General features: G+C 35.8%; 1 protein-coding gene across 2 annotated transcripts in view; it reads left to right on the forward strand.

The window, feature by feature from the left end:
• Nucleotides 1-12,052: 12,052 nt before the first annotated feature.
• Nucleotides 12,053-25,695, forward strand: part of fbln1 (fibulin 1) — a 49,370-nt gene continuing 35,727 nt past the window's right edge. The window contains exons 1-3 of one of the 2 annotated variants that reach the window (XR_003935644.1): nt 12,053-12,324; nt 20,683-20,791; nt 25,432-25,561. Coding sequence is in view for 1 of the 2 variants with exons in the window: in XM_030136969.1 (XP_029992829.1) it covers nt 12,270-12,324; nt 20,683-20,791; nt 25,432-25,561 (294 nt within the window). In the remaining variant the exon portion in view is untranslated. The remainder of the gene's footprint in view (nt 12,325-20,682; nt 20,792-25,431; nt 25,562-25,695) is intronic. The other variant, XM_030136969.1, reaches the window with a different exon arrangement.

Consider the following 25,695-nt stretch of genomic DNA (forward strand, 5'->3'; position numbering starts at 1 on the left):
CACCAGGCAGGATGCACTACAGAGCCAAGCTTAACTTTCATCTATTACTTTCCTTATGGTGCAATAAACTCATATGTAATGACTGCAGTGACTACTTGCTAAAACATGTTTCCCCCCCTTTAACTGAAATATTCAAACTGTTTCAAGGCTTACAGTTTGGACATACCCACAACATATATTTACCCTCAAAACCAGCTCCAGATGTGGAATAATCAGTCCAATCATTAGTCACAGACAGAAAAGGTCTATTTTACCATTGATGGGAAGACAGTTTCCATGTGTGCACGCATGCTTTACAACACAGTAGCCTGAAGACACTTGCAATTCCTGCCGTAGGTAATAAATACTATGGCAGACCACATCTCCCAAGTTAAACTTTTTGGGGGGTTTTATAGTTTCCATCATGCATTAATATATGAATTACACTGGTCTGCAATATAAATGTGTTAAATCTTACATACTTTATAAGAAGAATCGGATAACAAATGACAAAAATATTGGTTAGGTGATGTTTTCAATGTATATGATAAAGTGTTATTACACATATATGTTGGTTTATGTACATTTATACAATAGATTTATACATCTTCCACTACAAGGAACATGTAAAGCAGTGGTTCCCATCCTTTTGTGGCTCGTGACCCCATTTTAACATCACAAATTACTGGCGACCCCAGACATTCAAAACAGAGACTTTTTTTTTTTTTTTTTGGCTAAAATCAATTTGTTTTTGATCATGCATAGTTTGCTATCCTATGTTGCAAATAAATATTGATTTTAGATGACTTTGAAGCTAAATAATGTATATTACTATGGACGGAGGCAGAAAAGCCAGGTGTAGATTAATGCACAAAGGGAGAATTTGATTTTCCCTGGTCAGGATATGTACAGTCAGTCCAGCTTGTATTTTCAAGGCTGACAATTAATACTGAGCAAACAACAACTCAAACTATGAATTATGAAAGAGCTGCAGTATCTGAAACTGACCACAATGAACATTTGACAGATAAACAGTGCCACAGTGCTTCAGTTTCAGCTTCAGTTTGTCATGTCTTTTATGTATTAGGATTGTCTCTCTCAGCTTACCATATGTTTTTTATTAGTAAGTTTTTATTTTTTATCAAGTACTAGAAATTTCAGGCTCCCCACATGGGGTCCCGACCCCTATGCTGAAAAACACTGGTGTAAAGTGAATGTATGGTCATGTGCAGACTGTTTTGAAGTAGATCTGGTAGCTGTGAGACAAACATTCCTTTTGAGAATAACCCAGTCTCTCATTAATTCTAAGAATTTTACATTTTAACCCAAGATTGCATCATGTAAACTTCAGCCACCCAGCATATTCGACTTATTTTTTTCTTTATTAGTGACTCAAACTTGGCAGAGTTTCACTACACTGTAAAAAAATCCTGTTGTTTTTACGGAAAAAAAATGGCAGCTGTGGTTTCCAGAACAATACTGTAAAAAACACATCCAACTGTAAACATATTTATGGAGTAACATGTAGATTTATCATTTTAAACATGTATATTTAACACTGGATTTAAATGGTAAATGGACTGCACTTATTCAGTACATTTTACACACCTTCATGGTATCCAAAGCCACCTGGTCAACTTAGGGTTCAGTGTCTTCCATGGACACTTTGACATATGGACAGTCTGAGCCAGGATTCGAACCACCAACCCTCAGGTTACTGGACGAGCTGCTCTACCAACTCTACCAACCCATTCATTTACAAGTTTAAAATGTTAAATTGTTAAATGTTTACTTTTTTTAAACAACTTTTTTATTTAAAAAAAAAAAAAAAAAGTAAATAGGCCGTTATTTCAACATTATGGTCTTGCAGTTTAAACAGCACCACATTCTTTTTCAATGTACAGTTTTATTTTCTAAAAACAATAGAAATACATCATTTCTACATACAAATCTGGTTTTGTTCACATACTCTTCCTGTAAAAACTACAGCTATATTTGATTCAATCGTTAACACAAAAATCTTTTCAAATAAACAACTTTGCATTGTGTTGTCACTTACAGTTTTTTTATGTTGCAATTTTACAACTTTTGGTGCTAATTCTACAGTCATTTTTTTACAGTGTAATGTGCAGACTGTTTTGAAGTAGATCTGGTAGCTGTGAGACAAACATTCCTTTTGAGAATAACCCAGTCTCTCATTAATTTTAAGAATGTTACATTTTAACCCAAGATTGTATCATGTAAACTTCAGCCACCCAGCATTTTTGACTTTTTTTTTTTTTTTATTAGTGACTCAAACTTGGCAGAGTTTCACTACTTTTTTATTCTGGAAGCTTATTACTTATATACCAGGGTAATTTACCAGTTGAATGACATAATCTGCCCTTATGGCAACAGTTGTATAAACCCATTTACTGGAAAAAACAATCTTGCAAAACATACTTTATTTTCAGTTTCAGCTTCAGAGTTCGTCCTGTCTTTTATGTATTGTTATTGTGTCTCTCAACTCACCATATATTTTTTATTAGTAAGTTTTTTATCTTTATCAATTACAAGAAATTTCAGGTGACCCATGTGGGGTCCCGACCCCTATGTTGAATAACACTGGTGTAAAGTGAATGTATGGTAACGTGCAGACTGTTTTGAAGTAGATCTGGCAGCTCTGAGACAAACATTCCTTTTGAGAATAACCCAGTCTCTCATTAATTCTAAAAATTGTACATTTTAACCCAAGATTCCCAGATAGCAAAATCATTATGGCTTAAATCTGGCCAAAAACTGGCATGCCATTTTGGCAAAGTTCTGGGCAGATGTATGGGCCCTAAATGGCCCAAAATAGGCAAGCCAAAATCAAACCAGAAGGAAGCCAAAATTCACCCAAAACTAATAGCGGACTTCCAAAATATAGCCATATAATTGTCCCAGAAAAGCCCCAAATCCCCATAATCCAGCCAAAAAGTAGCCAAAACTGGCCCAAAGAGAGGCCAAAAGGAGGCCAGAATTCACCCAAAATTTGTGTTGATCATGCTTTTAAAATGAAGTGGGGTTTTGTTCTGGGTAGAAATTCACACTCTTTACGCAGTGTTTTGGCTTTACAGAAATATGCCAAAACACAACCAAAACACATCCATATATGGAATAAGATGTTGGTGCTCTTTAGTCAATCTTCTGTCTTGCCATAAACATGCCATACCATCCCTCTTTGCCCAGTCTTTTGGTTAACCAGACATATGCCATAACTCAGCCATATATTGCTGGTGCTTCCATATCTATTATGGATAACATTAGTCATACCACAGTTAAGCCAAAAGGTTTTCATAATGCCAAAAGAAAGCCAAAAATGCCAAATGTATGCCATGATACTGCCAAAATATTTGCTATCTGGGTTGTATCATGTAAACTTCAGCCACCCAGCATATTTGACTTATTTTTTCTTTTTTAGTGTCTCAAACTTGGCAGTTTCACAACTTTTTTATAGAGGGTATGCACGTGACGTCACCGCTAGCGGATGTCACCGTGGTTACGCCCACTGAGTGGCACAAAGAGGGAGATGAGTGACAGCACTGGCTTCAATACCGTCTAAACTGAAGAACAATAATCAATAAAAATGGGGAAGAGCTGTTGTGCGATTGATTGTATGAACAGGTTTGAAAAGCAGTCAGAGCTATTGTTTTACAGACACTGAAAGACAAAGAAAAGAGAAGTAGATGGATTCAGGAAACCAAACCTGGATTTGTGGATCCCGTTTCATGTCAGGTAACATTAATTTATGTTGTATTTTTGGGTTAAATCATACGTTAAATGACGTATTGTTTGGCTAACGTTACTTCTTAGTAAAGCTCTTGGTTTCCTGATCAGATCTTTCATGGTTTTTGTCTTCATTTTGTGATTCTGAACCTTGTGCTCCTACATGATTAGTAAACTAACTTAAACTGAGGCTAACCTAGTTTTTCAAATGCGGGGGTACTGGAGAATAAAGGTACGATGAAGTATTAGGGCAACATGAGAAAATAAAGACGCTTGTCCCTACGAGAATAAAGTCATAAAATATTGATATAAAACCCGTAATTTTATGATAACGTTGAATACAAAAAGAATCACAATGTTATGAGAATAAAGTCATAGTTTTATATATATATATATATATATATATATATATATATATATATATATATAAAATCAGAATTTAACAAAAATGTCATTCATTTATGAGATTAAAGTCATCATATTCTGACAACAAAGCCATAATGTTACAAGAAGAAAGTCCCTGCTGGTCCACAGCAGTAGTATGTGTGTTGTATAAAGTACTTGAGCTGAACTAGACTCAGTAAATCTCCTCAGTCCCAGTAGATCCTGCATATATTCACTGGGGTCAGTACACGGTCTACTGTGAATGCACTTTGGATCAGTTGGTTCTCTGCTTAGTTTTGGACCCTGGTTGTCAGTGATGATGAAACCATGTATATTTGTTTCAGGTAAAAATAGCGATGATCCCCTACACCCTGGATGTCAGAATATGTGATTTCAAGCCACATGTCAATGTTCGTGGACCACTTGTTCTTTGGTAGCTCGTATAGATCCATGTCGAGTCCAATCCTCCTTAATTTAATTTCATATTTCACATTTTCCTGGTCTCGCTGTGTTTACTGCTATACTCCGTCATGATGAGCAGGCTGGTTTTTGCCAGTCAGTCTGACTTAGAGGGGCGTGGCCCGGGGGGGAAGTGACGTATGTGCATACCCTCTATTCTGGAAGCTTATTATTTATAAACCAGAGTAATTTACCAGTTAAATCAGGGGTGTCAAACATGCAGCCCGGGGGCCAAATGCGGCCCGCCAAAGGGTCCAGTCCAGCCCTTGGGATGTTTTTGCAAAGTCAAAAATTCCACAGTCTTGAACTGAATCAAGCAAAAAAAAAAAAATTAGCTTGAATTAAGGGGAAAAAAATGGAATTAAGCAAAAAAAAAAAAAATCTTCAGTTAAGCAAAAAAAAAACCAAAATCTTAAATTTAGCAAAAAATCTTGAATTAACAACTTCAAATTTTTGTCTTTGTTTTAGTGCAAAAACTAACATTAAATTACGAAAATATTTGCATTTACAAACTATCCTGTAACAATAAAATGTGAATAACCTGAACAAATATGAACAACCTGAAATGTCTAAAGAAAATGAAGCACAATTTTAACTATTTTCTCCCTGTTATTGAGTGTTAAGTGTCTTCGTAGATTCGATCCATAATGCACATGTAGAAATAATAAGTTGAGGCAAAATATTGTTAAAATTGCACTTATTTTTCTCAAGAAATTTCAGTTTTTTAAAGTTATTCACATCTTTTTTGTCTGGATAGTTTATAAAAGTAAGTATTTCCATAATTTAATGTTTTTTTTCTTCTTTACCCTAAAACAAAAACAAAAATTTGGAGTTGTCATTATTTATATATTATTATGGGGTTTTTTTTACTGGTCCGGCCCACTGCAGATCAAATTTAACTGAATGTGGCCCCTGAACTAAAATGAGTTTGACACCCCTGAGTTAAATGATGTAATCTGCCCTTATGGCAACAGTTGTATAAACCCACTTAGTGCAATAACCAATCTTGCAAAACATACTTTATTTTTAATTCCTCTGCAGAGTTGGTGATGTTGGTGAATATGCTCTTTGATCATCAGCCTAATAAGTCAGTGTTTTTTTTTTGTTTTTTTGTTTTTTAATTTGAACAATTAACATTGAACAGTAAATATACATAATAGTATACAACAACAAGGGTAGAAAATTCCATCATTCACAAAATCTTTTTACATTATATAGAGAAATACATGTAAGACATTAGAAAAGAAAAAAAATAAATAAATAAAAATAAATAAACATATGTAATAAAAATAAAAAAAATTGCTCGAGAAATAAATCGAAATTACACAAATTGAATAAGATTATACGTTTGACATATTTTTTTTTTTTGTTTGTTTTATTTGCTTTAGAATTTATACTGTTTCTCAAATTGTCTACGTAATTGGAAAAAAGGGCTTTGAAAACAGTGATGTTTGGACGTTGATGTGCAAATTTGGAGCAATGAATGTGAAATTTGGCAAAAATAATCAAAAGGTCGATAATATATCTTTCTTCTGGAGTTATTTTATCAATGTGTGATAGGCCAAATAAAATGTGTTGAAAGTTCAGTTTACACGAAGAGTCAATTTTTGTGTTTATAAAATTATTTAAATCAATCCAAAATATATGTGTGTCGGTGCAAGCCCAAAATAAATGACATATTGTTTCCTCTGCGTTGCTGCAAAAAGAACAAAGAGTATCAATATTTATTTTATATTTAATCATATAGGTCTTCACCGGATAACATCTATGGATTAAAAGTAACTTCTCGTACCTTATTAGTAATAATACATTTCTTTAACAGGATCCAAGTGTTTTTCCAGTCTATGTCATAGTAAGTATTATTCCAATAAAAAACAGCTGCAGGTTTGGAAACAATATCTCTTTCAATAATTTCTCTAATACATTGGTTAGTGGCTTTATCACTCAGTAAAGGACAGATATTACCAATATATATGTTAACAGGATTTAGTTCTGGGACAATACAACTTTTACCTTTAGGAGCAGACATCAGTAACCTTCTAACTCCATCTGGTATTGCATCAAAAACTATGGCATATTCTTTTGGAGTGACAGGGAAATCATAAATAGACAAAAACTCTTCGTAAGATAAAAATTGACCATTACACTGGGTTACAAAAAAATGTTTTTTGCAAGTTGTCTAGGTTTTTTCAACTGAATTAGGACCATTTTGCACCGCTAAATCCAAAAATGACGTCTGTTTTTCTCAATCAGGTCAGGTTTTTTTGCTAATTTGATTTGGAAAAATTTGATCTTCTCACAAAATTGATTACATTTTTGTGACTTTATCAGTTGATTTTTTTTATATAGTTCTCACCCAAAAAAGGGTTTTAAGAGAAAAAAAATCATTTTCTAACAGGATTCCTGTTAGGTACAATGGTGTATTCACCGCAGATGGAGCAGAATACGTCAGGCTTATTTTTGTAAGATCTTCTAGTCGAAGCCATTTCATTCACCTGTAATATTAAAAAAAACATTAATCATAAATTGGCAAAAGTAAAATCTTCAGAACTCGTTTATTGCAAGAAATATGAAAGAATTTTGTATCATATGATGTGAAAATGCCCATAAATGTAAGCAAAAATGTTAAAAAGCCAATATGTAGCATAGTTCAGAAAGTTGACCTGAGTGAGCAAAATTAATGTGATTTTTGGATTCAGCACACCAAAATTATCCTATATCAGCTCAAAAAACTTAAACAATAAATTTTTTGTTGACCAGTGTTATCATTAACCCTTTCATGGGTATCGGTCACTCCAGTGGACAGTTACTCTCCAGCTGTTCTCTTGTTTATTCCTGGGTTTTGTTGTTTTAGTTCCATATCAGCCAACACAGCACCATCCCATGATACACAGACATTCACACCATTACTGAAACTTGATGTTCTTGATAAACCTGATCTGCAGTGACATGTTTGAGTGGAAATCAATTGCTAATTGTTTTTAGACTGTGATTAACAGTTTTCTTGAAAAAACTTTTAAAAAAAAAATATTATCTCCGTGAAATAAGAACTAGTATTAGAATATGCTAAAATGTGAGAAAACATCCGATTAGCTGCATAAAAATGTTTTTATTTCATTGTTTTCACACAGTTTATCACTTTCTGATATTGCAATTTAGAATTGTGTTTCTTTGCTTCAAAAATTAACCCTTTCATGCATGAATTATGAGAACCTTAATCAAGATTTTTTTCTTGAGTGATTTTATTCCTCTTTAGGCTTTAAAAAAACAATGCAAATACATTTTTTATGAAGCTATTTTTCATGGAGTTGAGAAAATGTCCATTAAGCTGGACACCATGTGTTTAATTTTTGAGGAAGCAAAGAAACATGCATTTATAGATATATTGTGAGAAAATTATGAAATAAAAACATTTTAATGCTGCTAATTTGATGTGTTCTTACATTTTAACATACTCAATACTAGTCATTACTCATTTCATGGAGATAATATGCAAAAAAAAAAACAAACAAAAAACTACTTTTCTTGTTAATTACAGTCTAATAACAATAACAAGGAACTGATTTACACTCAGACATGTTTGATCATGTTTATCAAGAACAGCAAAGTTACAGTAATGTAATCAGTTGCAGTGTATGAGATGGTTCATAAGCGTCCACTGTGTTGGCTGGTATGAAACTAAAACAACAAAATCCATGAATATACAAGAAAACAGCTGTAGAATAACTGTCCACTGTAGTGACCACTATGCATGAAAAGGTTAAACCACAGATGTCAAACATGCGGCCCGGGGGCCAAATCCGGCCCGCCAAAGGGTCCAATCTGGTCCAATCTGAGGATGTATTTGTGAAATGCAAAAATTCTAATAAAGATATTAACAATCAAGGATGTGAAGATCATTTTAGGTCGATTCAGTCTGAAATGGGTCAGACTAGTAAAATACAATCATAACAACCTAAAAATAATGAAAACTGCAATTTTTTTTTAGTGTAAAAAAAGTAAAATTTCACGAAAAATGTTTACAGGGTGGGGAAGCAAAATTTACAATATTTTGAGGCAGGGATTGAAAGACAGTGTATGACCAGTTAGTTTATTCAAAGTCATGAGAATTTATTTGCCACGAGAAAATTGACATAATAGAAAATGTTTTTATTCTATGTGTCCTCCTTCTTTCTCAATAACTGCCTTCACACACTTCCTGAAACTTGCGCAAGTGTTCCTCAAATATTCGGGTGACAACTTCTCCCATTCTTCTTTAATAGTATCTTCCAGACTTTCTCCTAATAGTTTTGCTCATAGTCATTCTCTTCTTTCCATTATAAACAGTCTTTATGGACACTCCAACTATTTTTGAAATCTCCTTTGGTGTGACGAGTGCATTCAGCAAATCACACACTCTTTGATGTTTGCTTTCCTGATTACTCATATGGGCAAAAGTTTCTGAAAAGGTATGGATAATAGCGTTAGGTATGATTATGACATCAATATATGTTTGGTTTCAAAACAATTGACGTAGTGCCTGCTGAGAAAAAACAACTAAATGTTCATTGTAAATTTTGCTTCCCCACCCTGTATATTTACAGACTATCCTTTTGCAAAAAATGTGAATAACCTGAACAAATATGGACAATATAAAATTTCTCAAGTCGTATGTAGAATTTTACCAATATTCTGCCTGTTACTAAATATTTTGTGTATTTGTAGATCCGCTGTGATCTGTAAGTTGTGATTCACATGTATAAATGATAAACTAAGGCGTAATATTGTTAAAATTGCACTTATTTTTCTTAAGAATTTTCAGGTTATTATTTGTTCATGTTATGTTCAAGTACAGTTCGTAGATGTAAACATTTTCTTTACGTAATTTAACTTTTTTCACTCAAAAACATAGAGAAAACTTTGGTGTTGACATTATTTATAAGTTTTTAACCTATTATTTATGTTATTTTACTGGTCTGGCCCACCTTAGATCATATTAGGCTGAATGTGGCCCCTGAACTAAAATGAGTTTGACACCCCTGGGTTAACCCTTTCATGGATACTGGTCACTACAGTGGACAGTTATTCCAAGCTGTTCTCTTGTATATTTATGGATTTTATTGTTTTAGTTCCATATGAGCCAACACAGTGGACACTTATGCAACATCCCATAATGCACTGCAATTCATACCATTACTATAACTTTGCTGTTCTTGATAAACCTGATCTGCAGTAACATGTTTAAGTGTAAATCAGTTGTTATTTGTTAGACAAAAAGAGTTGTTTTTTTGCATATTATATGAGGTACTAACTAGCATTAGAGTATGTTAAAATGTGAGAAAACATCAAATTAGCAGCCTTAAAAATGTTTTTATTTCATTGTTTTCATTTTACTTTCTGATATTGGGTTTTAAATACATATTTCTTTACTTAAAAAATTAAATGCATGGACATTTTTGTAACTCCATGAAAAAAAAGAAAAACTTGATCGCAATTATTTTTTATGCCTAAGGAGGAATAAAAACACTCCAGAAAAAAAATCTGGTAACACTGTATTTGAAGGTCTAGTTTATAATGCATTAAGCGCACATTCATAAGACATTATAATGCATTTATAATGCATTATAAAAGTCATTACAACAGTTTATGATCGTGTACAACAACTTATACCAAGGTTAATAAAGTATTATTAGTGTAGGCATAATGTATTATAAATTCAGCTTTCATAATGTTTTATACATCCATACCAAAGTGACAACTGTGTTTGAAGGAGGAATCTCCAGTCCTGGGTTACATAACACTTTCTAACCATCATAACCCTAACCAGTTATGAAGACACAGAGAACTGCTCTGACATGTAGTTTCTGAAACTGAATAATGCCTTATAAACATCAATAATAAGTTACAGGATGACTGATGATATTATAACACTGTCATGTCGGCTTCCAGACTTTGTCTGGATTTGTCTGTCTTTTCTGTTTTGTCTGTCATTTCCTGTTTTATTTGGCTAAGTTTCCCTCATGTGTCATGTCTGGTGTCTTTACTTCCTTTCCCTGATTGTGTCCACCTGTGTCCAATTGTCTTCCCTCCCTCTTGTGTATTTAAACCCTGTGTCTTCCCCTGTTTCTCTGCCAGTTTGTGTTCTACAACTTGTTGTGCTCACTCACCAGCGTTTTGGATCCTGTCAGTCTGTCTGCCCGTTTTGACCCGTTTCGTCCTTCGACCACTGATTCTGCCCGTTCCTGTTCTGCCTTTTCGTCTACGACCTAGTTCGTGTACCCAACTCTGATTCTGCCTGTTCCCCTTGTTACCTCAACCTCCACCGTTTACCTGTGCTTCGACCATTCGCCTGGGTTACTGACCGTGAGTTTTTGCCCGTCCCCCATGTACCGTTGCTTAACTGTCTGCTTTTCCATGTATGACCTGGCCTGTTTTTTGACCTCCCTTTGTTTGTCCCTAGTTGGGGTTCCGCTGGGGTTTTCCTGGTTCAGCCACGCTGGTCGCCAGCCGTTTCCATTCGCGGCCCAGACGTCAACCCCCGGACTCAGTGGCTTCAGAGTTATTAATTATTCTGTGTTGTGTTTTTCTCATTGTCAAAGTGTTTAATAAACACACTAGACTTCACGTCTGTTTCGTGGTCTTGCTTTTGGGTTCAGCCGTTGTACTCAGCCTGTTACAAACACAAGTATGATGACGTATGAGCAGTATCTGCTGGTTCTGAGTAAAGTGTAAGTCAAAAATTATACATCAAAGTGTTCTTAATAACTCTTTATTTTGCAAAAACAAAACATTAAAAGAACAGAAACAGTAAATCGAAGTGTTACATGTAGCTTTATACATAAATAAAAAATAATGTGGCAGCTCCAAATCTTTGTTAATTCAAACACTTTTTTTTTTTTTTTTTAATAAATATGAAATCCCTAAAATAGATGGGTATAGAGACCAGTGACAAAACCTAACAAAAGTTCCCCACCTAAAAAAAATAAATTCCCTCACACTGCTTTGGTATGGATGTATAAAACATTATGAAAGCTGAATTTATAATACATTATGTCTGCACTTATAATACTTTATTAAGCTTGGTATAAGTTGTTGTACATGATCATAAACTGTTGTAATGACTTTTATAATGCATTATAATGTCTTATGAATGCGCGCTTAATGCATTATAAACTAGACCTTCAAGTAAAGTGTTACCAAAAATCTTGACTAACGTTCTCATAATTCATGCATGAAAGGGTTAAACAAATGGAGTCCAGCTTAATGGGCATTTATGTAACTCAAAAAAAAAAAACAAAAAAAAAAAAAAGGTTCATTAAAAGACATTCATTCATTGTTATGTTCATGCCTAAAGAGGAATAAAAACACCCAGATAAAAAATCCTGACTAAGGTTCTCATAATTCATGCATGAAAGGGTTAAGCAATTGACTAACGAGTAAAATGTTTCTATCAACCCCTAATAAGTCAGTGTGTGTGTCTGTGGTCCCCGCCCGCCCCTTACAGTGCCATAATTAGACGCTCATTCCTCAGTCACGCTGCAACTGCGACGCTCAAACTCCATCACATCCACTTCTTTTCATCGGACTCACTCTATCTTTATCAAAGGAGCGGTGCTGTTTATCGACGCATCCTGCAGAAAACCCAACACAGGCACTATCTGGGACATTTTTCCCCCCTCTTTTTCAGTTGATCTGTGTTTCTTCCTCCTCTCCTTGTTTCAATGGGTCCGTGCGTTGTGCTGCTCTGCTCTCTCCTCGGAGTTGTCCTTGGTCAAGGTAAGTTACCTTCCTGCAGTAAACTGTGCAGATCCCAGCTGGGACACTGCTGGAAACTGGAACAAACCACAGAACAATAGAAGGGAATGGAAAACTTTAATGAGTTTATTCCGGTGGGTTTTAGTCACATGATTTGTAATGATATTAACAATAAAAAAAATAAAATAAAAAAAAAATAGAGTCGATGATAGACAAAGGGGAAGACCCAGGGAGGTGATGAATTTTTCATAGGACTAGTTGGGGCATGCGATGTAGGATCAGTTTACAAAGCTGTGTTCCTCACAATGTTCCAGATTGACACTGGAATAGAGATTACTTTCAAAATGCCATTATTTATGTCACTAAATATGGAGTGTAATATAGCATATGTACTGATTTACTGCTTCTTATTTTTCTTGCCACAAATGTAAGAAATGGTTTTGTCATTTAAGTTGTTTTTTTTTTTTTCTAACTTTAACCCTTTCATGCATGAATTATAAGAACCATAGTTTCGTTTTTTTTTTCCTGAGTGTTTTTATTCCTCTTTAGGCATGGAAAAACAATGCAATTGATTTTTTTTTATGAAGGTAGATTTGTTGCTATGTTATTGCTTTAACTAAAAAAATAAAATTAAAAAAAAATTTAAAGTGTTTGAATGAAAAAAAAAAAAAAAAAAAAATGACCCAAAAAAATTGCATTTGAACACTTTTTTTCTTTGATTGAAGTGATTTTTTTTTTTTAAATTGAAATTTTTTTTAACTATATATATATATATATATATATATATATATATATATATATATATATATATATATATACTATATATATATATATATATATATATATATATATATATATATATATATTTTTTTTTTTTTTTTTTTTTTTTTTTTTGGTTAGAACAATAAAAAAACAAATCTACCTTCATAATTTTTTGTGGAGTTCCAAAAATGTCCACTCCGCTGGACACCATGTGTTTAATTTTTGTAATTTTTGTAGGAAGGAATGCAATATCAGAAAGTGATCTACTGTGTGAAAACTATCAAATCAAAAGATTTTTAAAGCAGCTAATCTGATGTTTTCTCACATTTTATCATATTCCCAATTTTTATTAGCAATTGATTTACACTCAAACATGTTAGTACAGATCAGGTTTATCAAGTAAAGCAAAGTTATAGTAATGGTATGAATGTCAGTGTATTATTATGGGATGGTGCAAAAGTGTCCGCTGTGTTGGCTGATATGGAACTGAAACAACAAAACCCATAAATATACAAGAGAACAGCTGGAGAAGAACTGTCCACTGGAGTGACCACTGTGCATGAAAGGGTTAATTAAGGTTTATTTCCTGAGTGTTTTTATACTTCTTTAGTTTTTGTTAAATTTTCTTATGAATGTATTTTTAATGGAGTTCCAAAAATGTCCACTCAGCTTAACACCATGCGTTTAATTTTTGAAGCAAAGAAATATGTATTTATTGATATACTGTGTGAAAACTCTTAAATAAAAAACATTTTTAATGCTGCTAATCTGCTGTTTTCTCACGTTTTAACATGCTCTAATACTAGTCATTATTCAATTCATGGAGATAATATTAAAAAAAAAAACTTTTTGTAAAAAAAAAAAATGTTAATTGCAGTTTAGTAACAACAACAAGAAGCAATTGCTTTACTCTCAAACATATTACTGCAGATCAGGTTTATCAAGAACAGCAAAGTTTCAGTAATGGTATGAATGCCAGTGTATGAGATGATGCATAAGTGTCCAATATGAAACTAAAACAACAAAACCCATGAATATACAAGAGAACAGCTGTAGAATTAGCTGTCCTCTGTAGTGACCAGTATGAATGAAAGGGTTAAACTTTTGTACACTGCAGTGTGAGACAACATCCACGTTACTGAATCTAAAATGTCACCTCATAAAGCTTATGTTTCTACCACAACATGTATAAGACATTGTCACAAATTATATTAAAGATGTCATTCAAGTCAAACTTTTATAGATTGCATTATGCGACAAAATCCATAAACTCTCACATCATTGCTCAGTGTAAAGGATTGTATTTCCACCACACCTCTGCATTTCTTCTTTCCTTTAATATGCTCTTATACGCCATAGACCAGAATCAAGTCCAGTTACACGATTCAGTGTCAGAGTCCATTTGGTATAATCTGTCTCACTGCTGTAGCATCTGTAGTTTCTGCTCTGCAAGTCAAAGGCCAAGTGCCTTGGTATGCAGTGATGCCCTATCACAACAACCAGTGGCAGGATGGTCTAGACACATGGGTGTGATTTATACCCCAGCGCCCACAGTAGGGTCACCAAAGGGTAGCATGATGAGCCATATCCAAATGCTTGTGGTCCCCTGGTCACGCACTGGGTCCATTTTCACAGTCAGCAGGGCCGCTTTTCTCTCAGCTGTCTTGTTCCTGGGGGGTAGTGCCACAGGTCAGTTTGGAGGAAAATTTACTCCTGTAGTAACGTGACTAAAATTCTCAGAAATACTGGGTGGCATGGAAGAAGCAGTTGGAAGATCATGACATTTAACATTTGTGTTCAACATTCATACAGAAAACAGAGACAGAGATAAACAGATATTTAAAGAGTACGTTGCATTTGCCTTATGTCTAAGAGCTTTTTCTGTGACTGACAGTGACCAGTGTGCTCACAAAATAAAAACCTCGAGTAGAGTCTTTGAAAGCGATGCATTCTCTCACTGTGAAGTCTGGCTAAGGCCAACTACTCTGTCTAGGCTGAGCTCCACCAGCGGGCTCATTAAGCCTTGTTTACATGAGGCGTCTAGACGCAGACAAGCCATGTGCTCTGCTGCCAAGACAGAATGGCCCTCACAACCAGAACAGCCATCCAAGATGGAAATCAGCTTCTCCAGACAGACAATGCATCACAGAGACAGAGAACCGTGGCAGACTGCATCAAGACCAGAGCTCAGCTGGGCCTGGTTTGCCTCTTTTGATAAAACAGCACCACACAGTTTAGGACACTTCTGGTCTTTCAATTTGGATTTGCAGACAGTGCAGACAGTGGTGGCGTTGGAATGACTCTGCGATGCCTAGTGGGTTAGAGTTATAGTAGTTATCAGCAGAGAGCTACTGTGTGGATAAGTAATCATCTGGAGCTTTTACAGTGTGTGACGACTGTGTTGTCTTTAAAATATGCTCTCATGTCCCTGGAGAGAAATATATATTCAGATTAGTTATTTCTTGGAATCTGGAAAGGTGCTCCTTAGATGTCCTCCTTATTTAAGGAGACATGGGCAGAGGTCTTATGAGGTTTTGGCAAAAGGATGGACTACATAATGGTCAAGGAGATAAAAATGTTGCATAATACAACAAAGGAAGTGTTTAACTGTGTATTTTTATGCATGATACTAATATTACTAGTGACATGTCTATTGCCTGCTTGTATTGCATTTACTTTACTGTATTTTAGTTCATCTGGCCACTATGACACCCTTCCTCACCCTAACTAAATGACTTATTTATATATTTGAATGTTTTAGATGGGAATCTATATGTTGCACACATAGGTCTCTAACATTCAGTGAAAGAAAAAGAGAGGGAGGGAGAGCCTATTTGGTAGGCCCATGTGAAAACCTTTTAAAATGCCATCTCATTTCATCCATCTGCTACCAGGTTTATTGGCTAGAGGATTATGTGATCTGCCAGGCTTCCCGAAGTCAGTAGTGAGTCAGCTTTTGTGGTTGTCTACTAATAAATACTGTGTCTATATTCTCTGCTCTCTGCCAGATTAATCATCCTTCACTGAGCAGAAATTCACTAATGCTTTTATTCTGTACTTTCCTTTCTTGCGGGCGAAATGGCTCACATCCTTTAGATTTCTGTAAATACTTAAGAAATATTATGCTCATACTTTGTTCTGTGTTGCAGGAATTAAGTAATAAAAACCTGCAAATTATGCTGAAGCCACAAAGTTTATCAACGCAGAAAAATGTCGTGATGGTTATTGCTGCATTTACCTCATTTTGATTTAAAGGTTGTAATAAAATTCCTCGTGTCCCTTTGGGAGAAAATCTGTAAACTGAGGACTACAATTCCAGACACTTGTCCTCCCTGAATAATCTAAGTTATTATCTGTAGATGTCGACTCTTGCCAGGCTTCTCACAGCAGACACCGTGTCTCAAACAGACGGTTTGGTTAAGTTTTAAGTATTTCACAATCACCATTTCCAATAACTCAGAGCGTTTGGTGACGAAACACCAACAAACCCGTAGTGCTTCGACAAAATTTATTTCACGGTGAGTTTGTTTTGTCTTTTCTCTCTTGAGGGACTTATTGTTAATAGCAATTTGGCACTGCTGTTATGGCTTGAGCCAAGAGCAAAAAAATGTTAAAGGAGTCAATCTGCCAAAGCTATTTCACGTTTGGCAGATCACACAAACCACAAGCGAATGAATATACTTGATGTGATTGCGACTGCTGATTGTTTACAGAGTTGAGGCATTGCACGCTCTCTAATCCACATGAATAAATAGACATATCACCACAGAGTTGGTTGTACTCCAGTCAAAAAGCCTCACTTGTGTCTGCAACAACATATCCATCAGTCATTGTCTTTGGCAAAAATGCCTAAAGGCAGTCGAAATTGCCAGACAGATTTTGAATTGTGTTTTTCCATCTTTTAGAGACACTAGGCAGTTTGCCTTTAGGAGCAACGACACTGTCCTTTTATTGTTTAAGTTAGATGTCCAAATGTGATCAATATAACTCACTCTGTTATTATACTGTCTGACAGTATCTGATGAGTTTCCATTTTCTTTTTGATAGTGTAATCTTCTCTTGCAGTGTGCAATTTTAATACTCAGGACTTTGTTCTGTTACGTATCTTTTCTGTGCTCATTGATAATTGCTGTTTCAAGGTGTCCTGCCACATGTGTTTCATTACCTCCTCCAGGGGGTATTGTGATCACTTTGCTTTGTGTGCATGCTTGCGTGCGTGTTTGTTTGATTGTTTGTGAGCAAGATAACTCAAAAACTTATGGACAGATTTTCATGAAATTTTCAGGAAATGTTGATACTGGCACAAGGAAGAAATGATTACATTTTGGTGGTGATCGGGGGTGGGGGGCTCCATGGGGGGGGGCCCACTGATCAGCCTTGGCGCTCTCCGAGTGCTTTTGTAGAAAAGACAGCGCAGACCTCCGCCAAGGCCGATCAGTGGTGCCCCCCCGTGGACCCCCCTACCCCCCACCCCTGAGCACCACCAAAATGTAATAATTTCTTCCTTATGCCGGTATCAACATTTCCTGAAAATTTCATGAAAATCCGTCCATAACTTCTTGAGTTATCTTGCTAACAATCAAACAAACAAACCAAGAAACAAACAAACATGGGGGGGCAGATCTGTTTTGGTGGAGGTCTGCGCTCTCCAAGTGCTTTTCTTGTTACTTTTGTGGTAATGTCTGAAGGTCTACCATGGACTCTAACACATTTTGTGGAAAAAATTCCTTGGTTACCAAGTTTCAAGCAATTCTAACTTGGTATAGAAAGCCTGCTGGAAAACTCAGCTCAATTTGCGCCAATTTCATAAATATTCAACATGCTAATCTGCTTGACTCTGATTGGCTAACAGCTAGCCGATGTGACCCTGACTTTTCAGCATCCTTTACCCTGCAAAACCAGAGCCCTATAAAGAGAGTTATGGCATGATTTGATGTTACCTTATCTTAAAAACTCCATAATTTGTGGTAATAGTGGTTAAATCTCAACAGCTGGACAAGTCAATTTAGCTAACTATAGGTCTACACTTGAAAATCCAACATAACAGTTGTTTAAGATATAAATCTATACAAACGCTAACACATACCAAAGAAAACAGAATTTACAACATTTATGTTCGCTAATACAGGAAGTACTCTTGATAATTTGAAAGATGATGATACCTTATTAACTTAGCGCTGGGACTGGTAGATCAGCTGCAATAGAAATGAGTGTGTTCCGACGCAGCTACACTCAGTGTTTGGAACTATCGCCCCCTCCATTACCCGGAAGTAGGTTCATATTTCATCTGCAATTTTTTACAACAAGAGTCTATGGAAGTGTAGCAGCTCTGTTAATATTGAAGACTCTGTGCGCAACAAGTAGAGGAACTGACGTAGCTGAAAGTGAAACTTAACATGCTTTGAACGTCTGACTCCCAGCCTCTATGCCTCTCTTGAATGGTGGACCTTACACGGAATTTTCACCACTACTAACCTGTATCCACTGGGCCCCCTCCACTGTTCTATGGGCCCCCCGGGAATGCTGGGCCCCATGAGTTTGTCATGTTTACCCCCCCCTACAGTGCCCCAGCTTGCTGTATACGAAAACTGTCACTGAGCAAGACGAATTCTGTGGGCGTGGTCTCACCCAGGCGAGCTCATGAATAGTAATGAGTTCAGGCATTAACGCGTCACACTGACCAGCTTTTCTAATTGACCTGATTTCTGTGCTTATTTCTTTTCAGTGGCAATAGCAGACAGAGGAGGTAGCGGTTCATTTTCACATTCACTGCATAACACAAACACATATGGACCAAACATATTTCAAAACATTCCTGTAAAAATGGTGTGGCAGGGCACCTTTCAACAAAATGTTACTTTTTAATATTTTTATATATTTTTTAAAATACTTTTTATTCTTCTTACTATGGATAAACAACTGTAACACTGCAAATTTCCCTATTTTGGAAAATTTGCAGTGTAATCTTATCTTATCTTATCTTTAAACAAAAAGTGAAAAGATGAGTGTAATTCTTGTATATTTGCTTTGCAGATATCATTAGCCTCATTGCATAATTGGCTAACTCACACACAACTGGACAAATATATTGGGACATGTTGAATTTGGATGTTTCTTTTCTAACAGGGGTCTGGGATACAAAACAATCATGATAAATGTCATAATATAGTTTTATATTGTGATAAGTATATTAAATATTAATATTGATGTTTAAATCTCAATCAGCATAAACAGGACATCTTACAGCTGTAGCTCTGATGTATCCCAATATTTTTGTCCATATAGTTTATAAACATCAATATATCCTTAAAGTTTGATGGGAGATTTTTCTTCCTAAGTGAGATGTGGAGAAAGTAGATCATTAGTTGTGGTATAGAATTATTATTTAGTCAGAGCACGAAAAATATTCTAGAAATGTAGATGTAGAACATTTAAAATCATAGTCATGAATAAAAAACACAAACAAAACAATGATGAGAGACATTAAATGTGTGGGAGACTTTCGTGAACAATTTTTCATCAAATCTGTCAAACCTCAGTCATATCCTAAGTATCACGAATCTGTAAGTCTTTCTGTGATTACTCACCTGAATCTCTTGCATTACAGTGAACAATTTCGAAGTGCCGTCCACCATAAACAAACCATGTGTTTACAAACAGAGCCGTGAGGTAACTCAGGCATCTTCAGAATTTTGTCGCGACGTGCATTGTGGGAAACGGAGGCTCGCACAGCCGCCTGACAGCGGCAGCTGCTAAAGACACGATGCGGAAACAGCAGGAGCTCCCTTCCCTCTATGCATATTCCTCCAGTGGTTTCCGTGTTTCAGACGTGTCTACGTGTTTGTTTCATCCATATAATATCATATGATCGCGCTGCTGCTGCAGGCAGCTGCGCGAACCTCCCTTTCCCACAATGCACGTCGTGACAAAATTCCGAAGATGCCCGAGTTACCTCCCGGGTCTGTTTGTAAACACACGTTTTGTTTACGGTGGATGGCACAAAGAAATTGTTCACCGTAATGCAAGAGATTCAGGTGAGTAATCACAGAAAGACTTACAGATTCGTGATACTAAGGCTATGACTGAGGTTTGACAGATTTGATGAAAAATTGGTCACGAAAGTCTCCCGCACTTTTAAGTAAAAACCCTCTCTGAGGCATTTTGGAAGCAAAGATAAGAATTTCAACCAAACTAACCAGTACAATGCAATGATATTTATCCCAATATAACATTATATTATGACATTTGTCATCACTGTTTTGTATCCCAGACCCCTGTTAGAAAAGAAACACCTGAATTCAACGTGTCCCAAAACTTTTGTCTATGTAGTGTATGAGTTAGGCAATTATGCTATGACGCTAACAATATGTTTGTAAGTTAATTTCTTTGGATGCTTTTTGTGTGTGTGCACTGTAAGCAGGTGTGATGAGTGAAGGTGAATAACACTCTTCCTCACTGCAGTGAAACAGTTAACATATGAACATATCCAGGAAAAAAACTCCTCACACTGGATGAATTTGCACCGATATAAACATACAGCATATGTTGTAAGGCAGCTGTTTAACAATTTGCACCTGTTAACGTGTCCAAAAATGTGCCTGGGATTGTTTTCACTAGGAGTGGATCAGGTCTCCATTGAAGACTGCTGTAAGGATGGACAAAAGCGTGCCAGTGATGATGAAGACTGTGCAGCCCTTCCTCTTATCTCAGCATCAAACACATGCAGGTAAGGAAACGGCTGTTTCCACAGATCACACACCTATACACCATAGGGTTGAACCCTTTATAGGGCACTCTTAGAAATACTCAAAATTTCAACCTTAATGTTTTATTGGAGGACATAACAAGACTTTATTACTTTTGTGAAATTTTTTACAATTTTTATTGTCATGGAGAAAATCAAGATGAACCCTTTCAGGCATAAATTATGAGAACCTTTGTCCAGATTTTTTTCCTGAGTGTTTTTGTTCCTCTTTAGGCATGAAAAAACAGTGCACTGCAGTGAATTTTTTTATCGAACCTATTTTTTATTAAGGTAGATTTGTTTCTTTATTGCTCTAACCATAAAAAAATATTTTCAATCAAAAAAAATTTGCAATAAAGAAAAAATTTCAATCAAAGAAAAAAAGTGTTGAATACAAAAAAGAAAAAAAACATTTAAGATCCAAAAAATTGCATTTGAACACTTTTTTCTTTGATTGAAAAGGTTTTGTTTTTGTTTTTTTTGAGTGAAGTAAATTTTTTTTATTTTTTTGATTGAAAATATTTGTTTTTGGTTTGTATTTGTAGCATAGTAAATGTACTGTGATTCATTCCACTACTAGAAAACAAAGTCTAAAAAAACAAGTTTGGGTGATTTAACTGGTAAAATATTCAATAAAATAATCTGAAATACAATTAAAAGTAACAAAATAAAACAAATGGAAAAAATATTAAGATCCAAAAACTGAACACTTTTTTTCTTTGATTGAGGAAGTTTTTTTTTTTCTTGAAGTTAAATTTTTTTAATGGAATAAATAAAAAAATAAATAAATAAATAAATAAATTATGTATATATATATATATATATATATATATATATATATATATATATATTTTTTTTTTTTTTTTTTTTTTTTTGGGTTAAAGCAATAAAGAAACAGATCTACCTTCATAATTTTTCATGGAGTTCCAAAAATGTCTACTCCGCTGGACACCATGTGTTTGATTTTTGAAGCAAAGAATGCAATATCAGAAAGTGATATACTGTGGGAAAACTATCAAAACAAAAGATTTTTCATGCAGCTAATCTGATGTTTTCTCACATTTTTATCATATTCCCAATTTTTATTAGCAATTGATTTACACTCAAACGTGTTAGTGCAGATCAGGTTTATCAAGAACAGTAAAGTTACAGTTATGGTATGAATGTCAGTGTATTATTATGGGATGGTGCAAAAGTGTCCACTGTGTTGGCTGATATGGAACTAAAACAACAAAACCCATGAATACACAAGAGAACAGCTGGAGAAGAACTGTCCACTGGAGTGACCACTGTGCATGAAAGGGGTAATGAAGTTACCATATTTGGTTCCTTTCTCATATGTGGCAAAAAAAAAAAAAAATCCAGGAAGTTTATATAAAAAATACAAGAAAAGCACACGTAAGGTGAAAGGAACATGTATTTTAGAACATTAGAACATCACTTTTAGAACATTAGACCGACATAAGTGCTGATCCAGACCCCTGTCCACATCCACTTTATCCCTTTGAACATCATTCCTTACATTAGTACCATTACTTCATGGTACCTAACAAAGCAGGTACACTCACTGTTCATACAGAGGTGGACCTTGTAGACCCTGTAGACCACATTGGACCTGAGATTGTTGTCTCACTGTCCTGACTGTAACTGTTGCTGTCACTGTTTTGTAATGTGTGCGGAAATGATAAAAAACAGTCACTTACCTGATAAAGGGTTAAGAAGGTTGTCTAGAGCACTTGCTGGGGGCTTACTCGGATTTACAAGTCATTAACTGCGGCACCTTTTGTCGCTGTAGAACCTCACATTTTCTCTTTGCACCGCAGAAGCTCCCAGCAGTATTGGCTGCGAGGGATTTAATCTGCACCGTGTATGGGGGAAATGTCTATAGGCCCTTAATATGAGATTGCTTTACCTCACTCCCATAAATCTCCAGCCACATTATTCACTTCACGTGAGAGCAGGAAACACTAATAATGATGGGATAATAACAGGTCTGCTAGAAACCCTAGAAGGTGTGCTGCCACAGGTTCAGGCCTATAAGCCAGGGAGAGTTGCCGCTGCCGTGAAGGCTGATGGCAAACACATTTACCATAGCCACCCTAACTGATCCCAAATTTGTCTAAATTATAGGCTGAGGGGAAGAGAGGAAAAGGGCAGAGGTTTGTTGGGGAGCAGGGTGTATTTGGGGATGGAAAAGGGTTAGGGGGGTGAGAAGAGGGCCTGTTTCAAAACCCAGGAAATACCTTAGAGGTGAAATGCGACATAGAGGGAGGATAGAGAGAGGCAATAACAGGAAATCTCAATGATTACTTCAGAAACCAAAGGGGGAAAAAGTGCGAGAGAAAAAGACGAGAGGAGAGAAGAGAAAAGAAAAACAGGAGCACGACTGTGCCCTTAAAAGGATCTGCAGAGGAGGTGTGCGCGCTGACGTGAATTTGAAACCTACGGTAGTTTATGTGCAATGAGATTTCTGGTAAGAGTTGATAAAGAGGATTGTTGGAAATGAGAGAGGAGAGCTGAGGGGGCGGCGTTTTAATGCTTTCTGTCTTGTAAAATCGCAGTGAGACAGAGATCCAGACCAGACAGAAACCAACCCTCAGCTAATCCGGCTGCGCTAATACAGAGCAAATGTTAGACAATACAGTGAAATCTGATTTAACCAAAACATTACGTAAGAGAACGATATGAGGGGAGTGCTAGTAAGTGTGGGACTGCGCTTGTTCTAGATATTGCTTTTGACATTTAAGCAGCCATAACACCAATATGCAGTACTTTATTGCGTCAGTTCTGATTCAGATTTTTATGATTCTTATTTTGATGGAGCTCAACAGTTAACGTCATCTGTGTAACTTTGTGTCAGTGTGTGTTACACTGATATGGTTTACAGTAATATGTTAACCCATAAAGACCCAGTGCTGCTTTTAAGTCACTTCCCAAATGAATTTTTCTCTTTTTTTTAACCTGTCTTAAAGGAGTGATATTTTGCTTTTTTTTAAAAATGGAATTATGCATTTTAAAACATTTCCCTGTGGTCTACATAAACTGTAAACGCTATGCTTGGGTCTGAATTCTTCATTAATTAAACTCCACAGGTCCATCTTCAACCCTATTTCTGAGTAATGACAGGAGAAAGGTCGTTTGGCCCTTTAAATGCAAATGAGCCACTTCATGCCCCACCCCCTCCAGGTTGTTGACTGTGCGCTCTGTCCTGTTCAGCCACTTGTGCTCATTAATACAACCAACAACTGAACATTTCAGGTAATCAGCTCAAAATTTGGACATATTTTCAGTATGGACTACAACCGCAGCTGCTGACAAACAATTATGTTGTACTCGGAGAAATGTTTGTCGTAAATCTTGACCTTATATGTGCAAATGTCGTGACGTAACTATTTATAGACATAACAAATTAAGAAGGAATTGAAACGGGTTGTAGAAATCCACTCGATTTTTGCCTAAATGAATATAAAGATAGCTGTACAGCACCTGGAGGGTTCAAATTCAAACTTTATGAACTATTAGGGTTCAAATACACAAATAAATGTAACACAGACTAATAAAAGTGGGTTTAGCAAAATATGACCCCTTTAAGTGATTCATCACATTTATAATAATATTGTCCTCTGTATTTTGTGTTTTTTTCAGTAAAAATCTGGTATTTTTCTGTATTTAATTTGCTGATAATATGGATTTTCATAAAAGCTGAGCTCAAAGTTGAAGGTTATTGTATCAAAAATTGAGAAAACTGAAGAAAAAGTTACTTTTTCAGCAAAGATATCAACAACTGAATGTAAAAACAAGTGTCTTCATCCACTGTCATTGATCAGACTCCATGGGTTTTACTGGTGAATCAATGTTGTAGAAGATGACGGTGTTTCCACATTCACAACTGAGCCTCTGAACATCCACATGGGTCATATCTGATGATCAAGAAAAGATGACAAACTGCATTTTACACCAATTATTTCAAAGTATTGATAGGTTTACTTGTTCAGAAGTTATTAAACATTTTGGTTGCTGCTTGGGTCTTTATGGGTTAAATCACATCTGCAACAAATCGACTCAATTTTCTGAGGAAATATTGGGAGGATTCTGCCCCAGTGATCCCATGGGCTTACAGAAACTGTATGTACAGCTATTCGTTAGTCACCAAATTAGTGTCCGATGATTCTTGCTCTTACGAGACACAGCATGCTTATCTTAGAGGAGTGGTTTGTGTTGGCGATGTTTTTGTAAGAGTAATGCTTTCCAAAAAGGCACAAGCCCACTGTAATTAAAGACTCAGGGAGGGGGACAAATGTTCATCTAGGGACTTAAGAGTTGGTTAACCTCAGGCCTAGAAACAACAGAAAGGACAGCTGCTCAGCCCAGTTTAACTTTAGTGTCAGTGTAGCAAAAAATAATAATAAAAAAAAAAAACTTCCTTTGCTCTTTGCTGAATTCACATAGGGCTTCTTCAACCCACTCATGCCTACATTTTTAGTATGAGATCCCTATCAGGCTTGCCTGAGGCTGCTTCTAATAGGCTAAGTTAAAGGAGAGATGTGCTGCACTGAGAAAATTACTGATAAGATGAAAACATATTTACATATCTTGTGTTTGATGGCTTCTCTTTTTGACAGGATAGTGCAGGAGCAGTGCTGTGTAACAGTGCTTGAGGATAACATGTGCACCACTGGTATCAACACGGCCAAAGAACAAGGAGTCTGTGATTCTTTATTCGCTAACACCTGCGAGACAAAGACTACGAAGGTGTGTTTGACCTTGTATCTGTTGTGTGTATGTGTGTAAATGTGCGTACCTAATTGGAAATATTGTAAAAAGAGACAAATAAGGAGAATTCAATGCAACACTCAAAAGAATGACTGATGAGAGCATATGCTTTG

The sequence above is a fragment of the Sphaeramia orbicularis genome, chromosome 6, assembly GCF_902148855.1.
Source record: "Sphaeramia orbicularis chromosome 6, fSphaOr1.1, whole genome shotgun sequence".
In the NCBI taxonomy this organism is placed as follows: domain Eukaryota; kingdom Metazoa; phylum Chordata; class Actinopteri; order Kurtiformes; family Apogonidae; genus Sphaeramia; species Sphaeramia orbicularis.